Source organism: Panulirus ornatus, chromosome 8 (assembly GCF_036320965.1).
Source record: "Panulirus ornatus isolate Po-2019 chromosome 8, ASM3632096v1, whole genome shotgun sequence".
NCBI classification, from domain to species: domain Eukaryota; kingdom Metazoa; phylum Arthropoda; class Malacostraca; order Decapoda; family Palinuridae; genus Panulirus; species Panulirus ornatus.
Window position 1 is genome coordinate 9170849 of NC_092231.1, and position 15051 is coordinate 9185899.

General features: G+C 40.0%; 1 protein-coding gene across 3 annotated transcripts in view; it reads left to right on the forward strand.

Moving 5' to 3' along the window:
• Positions 1 to 15051, forward strand: part of LOC139749821 (uncharacterized) — a 40332-nt gene that overhangs the window by 17868 nt on the left and 7413 nt on the right. For all 3 annotated transcript variants that reach the window (XM_071664107.1, XM_071664105.1, XM_071664106.1), the window contains exons 6-9: positions 196 to 291; positions 8378 to 8529; positions 10175 to 10373; positions 12482 to 12682. In XM_071664107.1, coding sequence (XP_071520208.1) covers positions 196 to 291; positions 8378 to 8529; positions 10175 to 10373; positions 12482 to 12682 — 648 coding nt within the window. The remainder of the gene's footprint in view (positions 1 to 195; positions 292 to 8377; positions 8530 to 10174; positions 10374 to 12481; positions 12683 to 15051) is intronic.

Sequence of the window (15051 nt, forward strand, 5' to 3'; positions counted from 1 at the left end):
GGGTGCAGTTATTGCATCTATTCATCTGAAATAGTACATTTAAAACTTATTTCAGATTTACTTGTCACTTCAGTGTGTTATTTATTTCTGGTAAAGGAATGCTTATTCTTTATGCTTTTTTAATGTTGTCTGAGAATATTTTTGGAAATCAATCATTTTTATGTGATAATGGTAGATTATTAATATTTTGAACAGCGGCAACTACGAGGCAACTTATTAGATCTAGAAGACTTGCATCATTCTATCATCTCTGGCCGTCTCGCCTCTCCAGACTGCATTCATGAGCAGAAGGTAATTACTTTTAGATATGAAATAGTTTTAAGTGTCCTCCCAACACAAATTTCTGACTGGTACCCTGTGGATAGTACTGAGACAGGTGGAATGATGATCAGAAGAAAGACATTAGGGAAACATTTGAAAAAGGAAGTTTTGCATTGTAAGATGTTGGTGAGTGCCAATGTCATGAGTTTTGAAAGTATAGTAACTCAGAGAGGATCTTGAATATTACAAATTTTTTTTTGTTTTCATTGTAACATTACTTAGTAGTTTGCTTATTCTTATTCTGAACGTTGTCCATTGGATATTTACAGTTTTTGTTTTTTCTGCATTTCTTTGTTAAACATTGCTTCAGGGACATTGGATGGGCACCTATCCAATCAAGGCAGTTGGACCTTTACATGGAAAGGCAAGCTTCCATAACAAAAATATCCACCTCACCCGATATTTTTTTTTTTTTGTGCGTGTGTGTATGTTGTTTGTAAGCCAGTGTTACAGACCATTAAAACAAGAAAAAGCTATTGCATAATTATATTCATTGGAACATTTAATTATATTTTCTAAGCATTGACTAAATCCTGTAAAATAATGTACATAGGTCCATGAAAACCATGGAAAGGTCAGTGGGACCTGGATTTGGATGGGGAGCTGTGGTTTCAGTGCATTACACTAGACAGCTATAGACTAAGGGTGAACAAATATGGCCTTTTTGTCTGTTTCCTGTTGCTGCCTTGATGAAGCAGCAGGCAGTGATGCTGTTTACTGTGTGGCAGGGTAGCAGTGGGAGTGGATTGATGGTAAGCAAGTGTGAATATGTACGTACATGATTATATCATTTTTTTTTTCATTTTTTTTTTCATTCATTTCAAGCTAAAAGTTTGTTTCTAAATTGTTTCTTACATTTTTCATATGTATATATATGTATGTGTGTGTGTGTGTGGGTATGTGCGTATGTGTGTGTATGTGTGTGTGTGTGTATATGTATATATATATGTATATTATCCCTGGGGATAGGGGTGAAAGAATACTTCCCACGTATTCCTCGCGTGTCGTAGAAAGCGACTAGAGGGGACGGGAGCGGGGGGCCGGAAATCCTCCCCTCCTTGTATTAACTTTCTAAAATGGGAAACAGAAGAAGGAGTCACGCGGGGAGTGATCATCCTCCTCGAAGGCTCAGAGTGGGGTGCCTAAATGTGTGTGGATGTAACCAAGATGTGAAAAAAGGAGAGATAGGTAGTATGTTTGAGGAAAGGAACCTGGATGTTTTGGCTCTGAGTGAAACGAAGCTCAAGGGTAAAGGGGAAGAGTGGTTTGGAAATGTCTGGGGAGTGAAGTCAGGGGTTAGTGAGAGGACAAGAGCAAGGGAAGGAGTAGCAATACTCCTTAAACAGGAGTTGTGGGAGTATGTGATAGAATGTAAGAAAGTAAATTCTCGATTAATATGGGTAAAATTGAAAGTTGATGGAGAGAGGTGGGTGATTATTGGTGCATATGCACCTGGGCATGAGAAGAAAGATCATGAGAGGCAAGTGTTTTGGGAGCAGCTGAATGAGTGTGTTAGCGGTTTTGATGCACGAGACCGGGTTATAGTGATGGGTGATTTGAATGCAAAGGTGAGTAATGTGGCAGTTGAGGGAATAATTGGTATGCATGGGGTGTTCAGTGTTGTAAATGGAAATGGTGAAGAGCTTGTAGATTTATGTGCTGAAAAAGGACTGATGATTGGGAATACCTGGTTTAAAAAGCGAGATATACATAAGTATACTTATGTAAGTAGGAGAGATGGCCAGAGAGCGTTATTGGATTACGTGTTAATTGACAGGCGTGCGAAAGAGAGACTTTTGGATGTTAATGTGCCGAGAGGTGCAACTGGAGGGTTGTCTGATCATTATCTTGTGGAGGCTAAGGTGAAGATTAGTATGGGTTTTCAGAAAAGAGGAGTGAATGTTGGGGTGAAGAAGGTGGTGAGAATAAGTGAGCTTGGGAAGGAGACCTGTGTGGGGAAGTACCAGGAGAGACTGTGTACAGAATGGAAAAAGGTGAGAACAATGGAAGTAAGGGGAGTGGGGGAGGAATGGGATGTATTTAGGGAATCAGTGATGGATTGCGCAAAAGATGCTTGTGGCATGAGAAGAGTGGGAGGTGGGCTGTTTAGAAAGGGTAGTGAGTGGTGGGATGAAGAAGTAAGAGTATTAGTGAAAGAGAAGAGAGAGGCATTTGGACGATTTTTGCAGGGAAAAAATGCAATTGAGTGGGAGAAGTATAAAAGAAAGAGACAGGAGGTCAAGAGAAAGGTGCAAGAGGTGAAAAAAAGGGCAAATGAGAGTTGGGGTGAGAGACTATCAGTAAATTTTAGGGAGAATAAAAAGATGTTCTGGAAGGAGGTAAATAGGGTGCGTAAGACAAGGGAGCAAATGGGAACTTCAGTGAAGGGCGTAAATGGGGAGGTGATAACAAGTAGTGGTGATGTGAGAAGGAGATGGAATGAGTATTTTGAAGGTTTGTTGAATGTGTCTGATGACAGAGTGGCAGATATAGGGTGTTTTGGTCGAGGTGGTGTGCAAAGTGAGAGGGTTAGGGAAAATGATTTGGTAAACAGAGAAGAGGTAGTAAAAGCTTTGCGGAAGATGAAAGCCGGCAAGGCAGCAGGTTTGGATGGTATTGCAGTGGAATTTATTAAAAAAGGGGGTGACTGTATTGTTGACTGGTTGGTAAGGTTATTTAATGTATGTATGACTCATGGTGAGGTGCCTGAGGATTGGCGGAATGCGTGCATAGTGCCATTGTACAAAGGCAAAGGGGATAAGAGTGAGTGCTCAAATTACAGAGGTATAAGTTTGTTGAGTATTCCTGGTAAATTATATGGGAGGGTATTGATTGAGAGGGTGAAGGCATGTACAGAGCATCAGATTGGGGAAGAGCAGTGCGGTTTCAGAAGTGGTAGAGGATGTGTGGATCAGGTGTTTGCTTTGAAGAATGTATGTGAGAAATACTTAGAAAAGCAAATGGATTTGTATGTAGCATTTATGGATCTGGAGAAGGCATATGATAGAGTTGATAGAGATGCTCTGTGGAAGGTATTAAGAATATATGGTGTGGGAGGCAAGTTGTTAGAAGCAGTGAAAAGTTTTTATCGAGGATGTAAGGCAAAGGGGATAAGAGTGAGTGCTCAAATTACAGAGGTATAAGTTTGTTGAGTATTCCTGGTAAATTATATGGGAGGGTATTGATTGAGAGGGTGAAGGCATGTACAGAGCATCAGATTGGGGAAGAGCAGTGTGGTTTCAGAAGTGGTAGAGGATGTGTGGATCAGGTGTTTGCTTTGAAGAATGTATGTGAGAAATACTTAGAAAAGCAAATGGATTTGTATGTAGCATTTATGGATCTGGAGAAGGCATATGATAGAGTTGATAGAGATGCTCTGTGGAAGGTATTAAGAATATATGGTGTGGGAGGCAAGTTGTTAGAAGCAGTGAAAAGTTTTTATCGAGGATGTAAGGCGTGTGTACGTGTAGGAAGAGAGGAAAGTGATTGGTTCTCAGTGAATGTAGGTTTGCGGCAGGGGTGTGTGATGTCTCCATGGTTGTTTAATTTGTTTATGGATGGGGTTGTTAGGGAGGTAAATGCAAGAGTCCTGGAAAGAGGGGCAAGTATGAAGTCTGTTGGGGATGAGAGAGCTTGGGAAGTGAGTCAGTTGTTGTTCGCTGATGATACAGCGCTGGTGGCTGATTCATGTGAGAAACTGCAGAAGCTGGTGACTGAGTTTGGTAAAGTGTGTGGAAGAAGAAAGTTAAGAGTAAATGTGAATAAGAGCAAGGTTATTAGGTACAGTAGGGTTGAGGGTCAAGTCAATTGGGAGGTGAGTTTGAATGGAGAAAAACTGGAGGAAGTGAAGTGTTTTAGATATCTGGGAGTGGATCTGTCAGCGGATGGAACCATGGAAGCGGAAGTGGATCATAGGGTGGGGGAGGGAGCGAAAATTTTGGGAGCCTTGAAAAATGTGTGGAAGTCGAGAACATTATCCCGGAAAGCAAAAATGGGTATGTTTGAAGGAATAGTAGTTCCAACAATGTTGTATGGTTGCGAGGCGTGGGCTATGGATAGAGTTGTGCGCAGGAGGATGGATGTGCTGGAAATGAGATGTTTGAGGACAATGTGTGGTGTGAGGTGGTTTGATCGAGTAAGTAACGTAAGGGTAAGAGAGATGTGTGGAAATAAAAAGAGCGTGGTTGAGAGAGCAGAAGAGGGTGTTTTGAAATGGTTTGGGCACATGGAGAGAATGAGTGAGGAAAGATTGACCAAGAGGATATATGTGTCGGAGGTGAAGGGAACGAGGAGAAGAGGGAGACCAAATTGGAGGTGGAAAGATGGAGTGAAAAGGATTTTGTGTGATCGGGGCCTGAACATGCAGGAGGGTGAAAGGAGGGCAAGGAATAGAGTGAATTGGAGCGATGTGGTATACAGGGGTTGACGTGCTGTCAGTGGATTGAATCAGGGCATGTGGAGCGTCCGGGGTGGGCCGTGGAGGGCTGTGTGGGTATGTATATTTGCGTGTGTGGACGTGTGTATGTACATGTGTATGGGGGGGGTTGGGCCATTTCTTTCGTCTGTTTCCTTGCGCTACCTCGCAAACGCGGGAGACAGCGACAAAGTATATAAAAAAAAAAAAAAAAAAAAAAAAGTAAGGCATGTGTACGTGTAGGAAGAGAGGAAAGTGATTGGTTCTCAGTGAATGTAGGTTTGCGGCAGGGGTGTGTGATGTCTCCATGGTTGTTTAATTTGTTTATGGATGGGGTTGTTAGGGAGGTGAATGCAAGAGTCCTGGAAAGAGGGGCAAGTATGAAGTCTGTTGGGGATGAGAGAGCCTGGGAAGTGAGTCAGTTGTTGTTCGCTGATGATACAGCGCTGGTGGCTGATTCATGTGAGAAACTGCAGAAGCTGGTGACTGAGTTTGGTAAAGTGTGTGGAAGAAGAAAGTTAAGAGTAAATGTGAATAAGAGCAAGGTTATTAGGTACAGTAGGGTTGAGGGTCAAGTCAATTGGGAGGTAAGTTTGAATGGAGAAAAACTGGAGGAAGTGAAGTGTTTTAGATATCTGGGAGTGGATCTGTCAGCGGATGGAACCATGGAAGCGGAAGTGGATCATAGGGTGGGGGAGGGGGCGAAAATTTTGGGAGCCTTGAAAAATGTGTGGAAGTCGAGAACATTATCTCGGAAAGCAAAAATGGGTATGTTTGAAGGAATAGTGGTTCCAACAATGTTGTATGGTTGCGAGGCGTGGGCTATGGATAGAGTTGTGCGCAGGAGGATGGATGTGCTGGAAATGAGATGTTTGAGGACAATGTGTGGTGTGAAGTGGTTTGATCGAGTAAGTAAGGTAAGGGTAAGAGAGATGTGTGGAAATAAAAAGAGCGTGGTTGAGAGAGCAGAAGAGGGTGTTTTGAAATGGTTTGGGCACATGGAGAGAATGAGTGAGGAAAGATTGACCAAGAGGATATATGTGTCGGAGGTGGAGGGAACGAGGAGAAGAGGGAGACCAAATTGGAGGTGGAAAGATGGAGTGAAAAAGATTTTGTGTGATCGGGGCCTGAACATGCAGGAGGGTGTAAGGAGGGCAAGGAATAGAGTGAATTGGAGCGATGTGGTATACAGGGGTTGACGTGCTGTCAGTGGAGTGAATCAAGGCATGTGAGGCGTCTGGGGTGGACCATGGAAAGCTGTGTAGGTATGTATACACGTGTGTGGACATGTGTATGTACATGTGTATGGGGGGGGGGTTGGGCCATTTCTTTCGTCTGTTTCCTTGCGCTACCTCGCAGACGCGGGAGACAGCGACAAAGTATAAAAAAAAAAAAAAAAAAAAAAAAAAAAGATTATATATGTGTATGTTGATATGTTTGTGTATATGTACGTGGATGGGTCATTCTTCATATGCTTCCTGGCGCCACCTCTCTGACGCAGGAAATGGCAATCAGGTATAACAGGTTAATGATATATGATAGATACATCATTCAAGATCTAATGCTGGAGGTGGCTTAGATCACAGAAAATATATAAAGTATTGGATCTTTGCAAACCAAAAGTATTGTAAAGGAGGGTGATTTAATGTTTTTCAGGCATTATTTTGTGTTCTCAGTTGATTATTTTTTTAAATTTGAAGGGAAAAAATTTGGAGTCTAGCAGGTTGTCATTATCTACAGACAGAAAAAATTTTAAATGTTAGTGCTGGTTTTTCAGGGAAACTTTGAGAGAAGTAAGAGCTAATTCACTTATTCTTGAGCTTATTTCATCTTATGACCCACTTCATTCAACTTTTATGTAGTAGTTGGGAGTAGAGTATGGATTCAAGTAATGAGGAACTTTCACTTGCTGAGCACCAATATATGCCTTTTTTTTTAGAGTATTGCTGACCAGATTTAAGTCTAGAGTGAAGAATGCAGATTGAGAGGCATTAGACATCCCACTCTTTTAGAAATATGATAGGTTTGTTACACCTGGCCTCCATTCCTTATAACCATACAGTCACTCACTTAGGTAATATCTCCTTTGTCACCCATTTGCTTTCTGTTGTCTTTTCAAGAACCTTACACAAGCTTTATGGTTAGTTATGAGGCTTCATAATGAAGAATTGGTGTCTCTTCAGAGATAAGATATGCTGAAGTCATCCTTGACTGAATTCATTGAAATTTGATATAAAGTGTTGACTGAATTTATAGATGATTAATTCAAAGTGAGTTCTGTTTTGTGTGTTAGACTTTATTTGTGAGGACAGTATATGCTGAATTACAGCAGATAGATTAATGAATATTTTATGAATAATGATTATTGATATGGTAAACAGGGTGACATGCTATCAGTGGACTGAACCAGAACATATGAAGCAGAAAGGTCTGTTGGGCCTGGTTGTGGATGTAGGGCTGTGGTTTCAGTGCATTACATGTGGCTGCTAGAGAATGGATGTGAGCAAATGTTTCCTTTCTTTGTGTATTCCTGACACTGCCTCGCTAACACAGGAAACAGGGAACAAGTATGAAAAATTATGAATATATTTTTTTATTATCCTTAGGGATAGGGGAGAAAGAGTACTTCCCACGTATTCCCTGCATGTCATTGAAGGCAACTAAAAGGGGAGGGAGTGGGGGGCTGGAAATCCTCCCCTTTTGATTTCAATTTTCCAAAAGAAGGAATAGGGAAGGGGGCCAAGTGAGGATATTCCCTCAAAGGCTCAGTCCTCTGTTCTTAACGCTGCTTCCCTAATGCGGGAAATGGCGAATAGTAGTAGTATGATATTTTTTTTTATACCTTTTTGCCTTTCCTGCTTTTGCAAGGTAGCATTAGAAGCAGGCTAATGACTTATATGCACACATCTAGTCTCTAGCTCTCACATATTACATACTGAAACAAAAGTCAACCTTCCACAGCCAAGCCCTAAATACAACAGCAAGGTTAACTTTGGCTACTTTGTTTTCCAATGTTCAGCCTTGTATCACCACATTGCCCCTGATATTCTGTATCTCTCCATTTCTTTTTACCTGGGATACTTTGCTTGTTCCTGAATGTTCAGTTCCTGGTACCTTAAAGCCTCCTTCATGCTATCCTTGATTTCTCACTCCTTTTTCCTTCCACTTTTGACATACAGAGCCTCTTTGTCAACTTGTCTTTTCCCATCCTTTCCATGTGTTCATACATAATTACATTATCATACCAGATTTCTGTAACTTTACAATAATGTATTTTCTCACAGATTTTTGAAATTTGACCTGTATACTCTGTCAAAGATGAGTTGTTCCTTTTTGGATCCTTTTTTCCACAATCTGGAGGCTCTAAAGTAACTATCTGCAGGTTCTTGCATTGGCTGTCAGGGAAGGTCTTTAACATGTATCAAAAGAGAAATGGGCCATAAGCACATTTTTCATGTCTTTTTAGTCTCAGCCATTTTCTACTGATACTACAAAGGACATATTTTTTAAGCCATCAGTGCTATTGGAGTGAATAGGTGATTTTATGATTGAACTCTCCATGCAGATGAGTTTCTTATCACATGATTCAGATTGATTTATTTACTGATAAAAACACATTTTCCTTTGTAATTTTTTCCATAGGTATGTGTATGGGAGCATATTGGAGAGACCATGGATGACTGGGTTCCTCGGATTCTTCTAGATGGCATGTTGAATGAGGTCCGAGAAGGCACTCGTCGTCTGCGTTCCCAGGTTCAGCATGTAGACTTGCCAAGAGATGCTCGTGAACTTAGGTAAAGTTATTTCATTTCCTGGAATGTCAAGGGAAATGTAGTGGCGATTGTTAGTATACCTAACCATTCTCGTGTGCATTTAAGCTCAGTTGGTTTCAGATGACTTTAATTATTCTTTTCTGAGGAATTGGAATGCTTTAGGTACTTGGGATCGGCAATGGATAGAACCAGTAAGGCTCAAGTGAGTCATAGGGTGAGAGAGGAGGCTAAAGTCCTGTTTGTATTAGGAAGAGTGTGGAGGGAGAGGTCGGTGTCAGGTAGGACAAAATTGGATGTGTTTGAAGGTATAGTAGTCCCGACAGTGTTGTATGAGTGCAAGTCTTGGGCTTCAAATGCAAGAGAAAGAAAGGGGTGGACATGTTGGAAATGAAATGCCTGAACATGATAAGTGATGTGAAGCAGATTTGATTGTGTATGGAATGATGGCATAAGAGAGGTGTGGTACTGAGTGCATTCTTATAGAGAAGTCTGATAAGGGTGTTCTGAAATGTGTATCAGAAGTGGAGGGAGGAAGGGGTTGTACTTACCTACATACGTGTACCTAGGATAAGAGTTTTGGCAAAAGGTAGGGCTAGTATGTAGTGTACATTTCATCTCTTGCTTGGTTTATGATACTGTCTCTGCTGCCATGCTCATCAAATATTTGTCATTACTGGGTTCATCTGAACTAACTTCAAAATTTGGGTTTATCAGATTTTCTTTTCAATATTTTTATAGTTGTTCCATGTATGTTTTATCTTTCTCCTGGTAGTGCATTGAATAGTCATTCTATCTTTCTTGCATGGTTGTCATTTATTTAAATTTACTATCTTTTTGATCCTTTGGGAGAGGTAAGAAAGAATACCTCCCAAGCATTACCTGTGTGTTGTAGAAGGCAACTAAGAGTGGTGAAAAGGGGGGCTGAAAACACTGCCTTTCTTTTGTTCCACTTTGTAAAAGCTCAAACAGGAACCAAGTGAGGAGTGCTCATCCTCCTCGAAGGCTCAGGTTGGGATCTGTGAATGCGTCTGGATGTAACCAAAATGAGAAGGGGGAGATAGGTAGTTTGAAGAAAAGAACCTGGATGTTCTATCATTGAGGGAAGCAAAGTTCAGTGTTAAGGAGGAAGAATGGTTAGGAAATGTCATGCAGTAAAGTCAGGGGTTAGTGTGAAGGTAAGAGCTGAGGAAAGGGGAGCACTTCTGCTTAAGGAGTTGTGAAAATGTGTGAAGGTGTGCTCACTAACATGTGGACTACTAGTATTCTGTCCACAAACATACAGTCTCTCCATATCATGTGTAACACTTCACTCACACAGCTCATTCTTCATAACTCTAAATTTTCTTGCAGTGATCACTATGTGCTAGTCTTGCCTTTTGGCACAATGGTAGGAACAGTAGATAGAAGTAGTGAGTAGGAAGATTTATGCACGAACATTAGGTAGCAACATGAAGTAGAAGTAGCAGGTAGGAGCATTAGATAGAAGTAGTCTTAAGGAATATTATTTAGCTTACTTATCTTCCATATACTCTTTGAACTAGGGCTTTTGTGTCCTCAACTTCTGTAATTATCATTTAACATGAATGTTTCATGACCTGTTAGTTCTGTCTCAAGAGGTATTAGTGTGTAAAGTTTAACTCGTTTGTTATTTACTTCTGACAACTAGATTGAAGTGTGAGAAAGACGGATCATTTATAGATGAGATGAACCCTGGAGGTGTGATAGAATCTGTCCGTGAGTTACTTGGTCAGATGAGTGCTGCCCATGTGAAGCTCTATGTTGAGGCACATCAGGCAGATCAGGCAGCATTATCTCTGACTCGAGCACTCAAAACATTGCAGAATAATATAGAATCTGTTGCCAAGGTAAGTTTTTGTATGTGTTTGTGAGACTGATGATTTTATCCTTTGCACTGCATAGGACATTTGAAAGTTATCATACTATTATGGAAGAGAGGTTAGTTTTGACAAAGCTGTCTTTTCTTGCTTTACAGGATGCCACCCTACAAGAATCATATATAGCCTTTTCATTAAATGAAGGCTATGTATGACTCATATAGGGTGGCATCTTGGAAGACAAAAGAGGTTGACTGTTGTAGGCTATGCAGTATCCCTTGCCTAACAGAGTAGATGTATTCTGCAAAAGATACCTTCAAGGTGCAACTGTGGTAAGTGAAATCCATTTTCTTTTGGACTACCAGTACATAACTGTGTAATTTTTTTTCCTGGGTAATAAGTGATATTTTTTAATTGATTATGTCTAAAAAGTATAGAAAATGGCTGTTATTCCCTTGAAACTTTGCTTTTGTGAACAGGTCAGTGATATTTTGAAATTTACCAATTTTTCAGAACATTCCAGATATATTCAGAACTTTCTAGAAGTTTCCAGTAATATAAATAGGAGTATAGATATAAGGGCCTTAAGCCAACCAGTTCACTTTGGACCTAGCTGCCTAAGTGAATGCATATACATACATTTTTCTGAGATGGCAGCTAGAGGCATCACCTTCATTCCTGACTCTGAATTAATATGCTACTGATAAGCAATAATTTTCTTACACTTATTCGCACAGAGCAGAGAATAAGCAAAAAACACAGTGAGTGATGCACGTAGGTCTGGCAGTGACAATGGTTTGTAATAAACTGGCACCAACAGAGCATCAAAGACCAGCATGGGCAAGTGAGATCTAGTGTGGAATTTTTCACTTATAATGTCATGTTGCTCAAAAGGTTTAGGATTTAAGAGCATTTTGGATTTCAAATTTTCATATTAGGGATGCTCAACCTTTATTGATAATGGCTAAGTGATTTAGTATTTAATTTAATTCTGTACATGTCTGTCATTTTTTGTATGTATTGTTTCTAATTTTCATTTTTCAGATAACATTTTAAGTATTATTTGGTACATTATTTCCATTATTTCTATCATTTACATCAGTTTTTCCTATGGTACCCTGGAATCATTGCAGAGCTGTTTTTTGTAAAGTTAAGCACTCCTTCAAGAAAAGAGCATGTTCTGATTTGACCTCCATTTCTACTACCAAATATTTCTGGTCTTTAAGCAGAAGCAATGCCAGTTGATGATGTAATTCAGCCTTTTTCCTATGCTTCTGACTTGATCTGTTGCTGACCATTCTTTTTGGTAATTTGTTTGCCCCTAACTTTAGTTTGGATGATTTTGCATCTAACTGCCTCTTGTATTAAACTTGTGTCATCAATAATTCACCTCGTATAAGGTCTTTTGAGTGTTTTTCCATTTCCAGGTGGACAAGGTGTATGGTCCAAATGGTATACCTCCTAGGGTCATAGGGTTCTAAGGGAGTGTGCTTCTGAGGTAGCTCTGATCCTTGGTCATATGTCTTAGTCTAAAAACTTAGAGCTTTCTTTCTCCTTGGAAGAATGTTTTGGTGCATTACTATTAATGTATCATTTATTCAAGATGGACCTTTGGCTGGGTCATGTCTTCAACTTGCTATGTTGATCACTAGAGAATAAAAGGAAGTTGGAGAGGCTGATTAACGAACTGCCAGCTGAAAAATAACACCTTTGTAGAATAAGCACAGAAACATAAAAGGAACCTATATTAATGGCTAAAAATAATTCAAATGAACTCAGTGTTGGCACCTATGCAGTGTTCTTAGTGGCTGGTAAAGAACAGTCTAATTAATCAAGACATTAAGTTTGCATTTTACAGTATCCCTTCCTAATGGCAAAGCTTACAGTAATTATGAGTAGGTAAATTCTTAGTATTAATATGGTCTGATTACTCTATTTCCATATCATTTTGTATATCTATGCATTCTAGCAACACACCATAGCTGTGAACTTGGCCAGTAGATGTTAAACTTTTTTTATCAGTTTGGGACAAGTAAGGAAATACGAATTCATTAGTATGATATTGACTAAATCATTTCTTTTGTGACAAATCTGATCAGAATTTTTAATGTTCTGAAATGTAAACATTGTCTTTTCAGCGTATCTATTGTGATGATGCTGTTGCTGCTGCAGTGGTAAGTTTAGTGAGAGAGAATATATCATTAGTGGGAGAGCGCGCAGCATTGAACAGTGCGCAGGCCTTCACTGCATCTCTGCAAGAACGTGCTGATGCTGCAGCACGAGCTCGGGATGCTGTTAGAGCCAAGCATGCCAAAATTATGAGTTTTAACAAAGAAGTTGTGAGTATTATTTTAATTTTTATAAGACTAATTGAATTCTGTAATGTATTATTATGGAAAGTGAGGTATTTGTTGTGTGTTGATGATACAGCACTGGTGGCTGATATGGGTGAGAAATTGCAGAAGTAGGTGACTGAGTTTGGAAGGGTGTGTGAAAGGAGAAAGTTGAGAGTGAATGTGAATAAAAGTAAGGTTATTAGGTTCATTAGGGTTGAGGGGCAAGTTCATTGAATGAAGAAAGGTTGGAGGAAGTTAAGTGTTTTAGATATCAGGGAGTGGACTTGGTAGCGAACAGAACCGTGGAAGTGTAAGTGAGTCAGAGGGTGGGGGAAGGGGCAAAGGTTCTGGGAGTGATGAAGAATGTTTGGAAAAAGAGGACATTATCTGCAGGGCAAAAACACATATATTTAAAAGAATAGTAGTTCCAACAATGTTATATGGTTGCGAGGCATGGGCTATGGTTGTGCAGAGCAGGGTGGATGTGCTGGAAATGAAATGTTTGAGGACAGTATGTGGTGTGTGGTGGTGTGATCAAGTAAGTACTGAAAGGGTTAGAGATATGCGTGGTTATAAAAAGAGGGTGGTTGAGAGAGCAGAAGAGGGTGTGTTGAAATGGTTTGGTTGCAGGGGGTGGCGATGCTATATTCTATGGGGCAGGGTAGTGCCGGGAATGGATGAAGGCAAGCAAATATGAACATGTATTTATATGTATATGTCTGTGTATGAGTATGTATATGTGTATATGTTACATGTATATGTATGTATATGTACATGCATGTGCATTTATATATATATATATATATGTGTGTGTATATGAGTGGATGGGTCGTCCTTTGTCTGTTTCCTGACATTACCTCTTTGACACAGGAAATGGCAATCAAGTATGGTAAAATGTAAATAAATATATTTGTGTGTATGTGCATGTATGTGTCTTTCTTTGTCTGTTCTTGTTGCTATCTTGCTAACAGAGGAAATGGCGATTAGGTATGAAAAAAATCTACATTAAATAGACATTTCTTGCATTTAGAGCAGGATGTTCATGTGCCATTTCCTCTGCTTTGTTATCTTTTTCGTTGAAGAGGAATAACCAATATTTGAAAAATATGTGAAGGTTTTGGTGATTGAAAATGATGACAAAATTCTGAAGGTGAAAAATTTGTTAAGGAAGTAGGGTATCATGTGAAGTAATAGGATTTTTTTTTTATGAAAATAAGCAGTCTCAACAAGGAACTTCTCACCTCAAAGGAGTCCATTATATCCCAGCTCCCGTCTGGACCTCAGATTCCAAGCTGCTGGAGACACATGAAGGGATCCTGAGGTTGTGAAAATAGATTTTTATACTTGTTCCCTCAGTAGTGAAGTAGCACCAAGAACAGATATAATGTAATGAAATCAGAACCCTCTTGTCAGAGCCAAGCTCCATAAACCATTCCACCTTGACCACCTCATATCCCTTGGTTTGGCAAATTCAAGTGAGAAACTGCAGGAGTTGGTGTTTGAGTTTAAAAAAGTATGCAGTAGTAAGAAATTGGGAGTAAGTGTGAATAAAAGCAAGGTTATTACCTTCTGCTGTGTAAAGAGTCTGGTTTTTGGATATGATTTTGAATTGAGGAAAATTGGAGGAATGAGGTGTATTAGATATCTTGGAGTGGACAAGGCAGCTAGTGGACCATAAAAGCAGAAGCAAGTCACAGGGTCGGTGAGTGGAGCTAAGGTTCTGGGAGTATTGAGGAATGTGTGGAAAGAGAGTGTCACTATCTGGGAGAGCAAAAGTAGGTACTTTACGAGGTATTGTGGTCCCAACAGTGTTGTACGGATGTGAGGTATGGGTTACAGGTAAAAATGTATGGAAGAGAGTGATTGTGTTGGAAATCAAATCTTGTTTTGAGAGGGTTGATTGACTAAGTGATGATAGGCTGGGAGAGAGGTGTAGTTATAAGAAGAATATGGCTGAGAAAGCTGAAGTGGGTATGCTGAAATGGTTTAAACATACAGGAAGAATTAGTGAGGAGAGGTTGACATAGAAAATGTATGTGTCAGATGTGGAGGGAACAAGGAAAATGAGGACACCTTTGTTGATATATTGATATGGAAGGATGGAGCAGAAAATATTTTTAGCGTTTGAGGCCTGAACATGCAGCAGGGTGAAAGGCATGCATGGGATAGAGTGAATTGGAGTGATATGGTGTGCAGCGGATGATAAGCTGTCAGTTGACTGAACCAGAGCATGTGATGACACTAGGGGAAGCCATGGATAGGTCCATTGGACCTGGTTGTGGATTGGTGCATTACTGATAACAATGAGAGAGTGGATGTGAACAAGTGCAGCCTTTCCGTATCTGATCCTGCTGCTATTTCAATAATGTGGG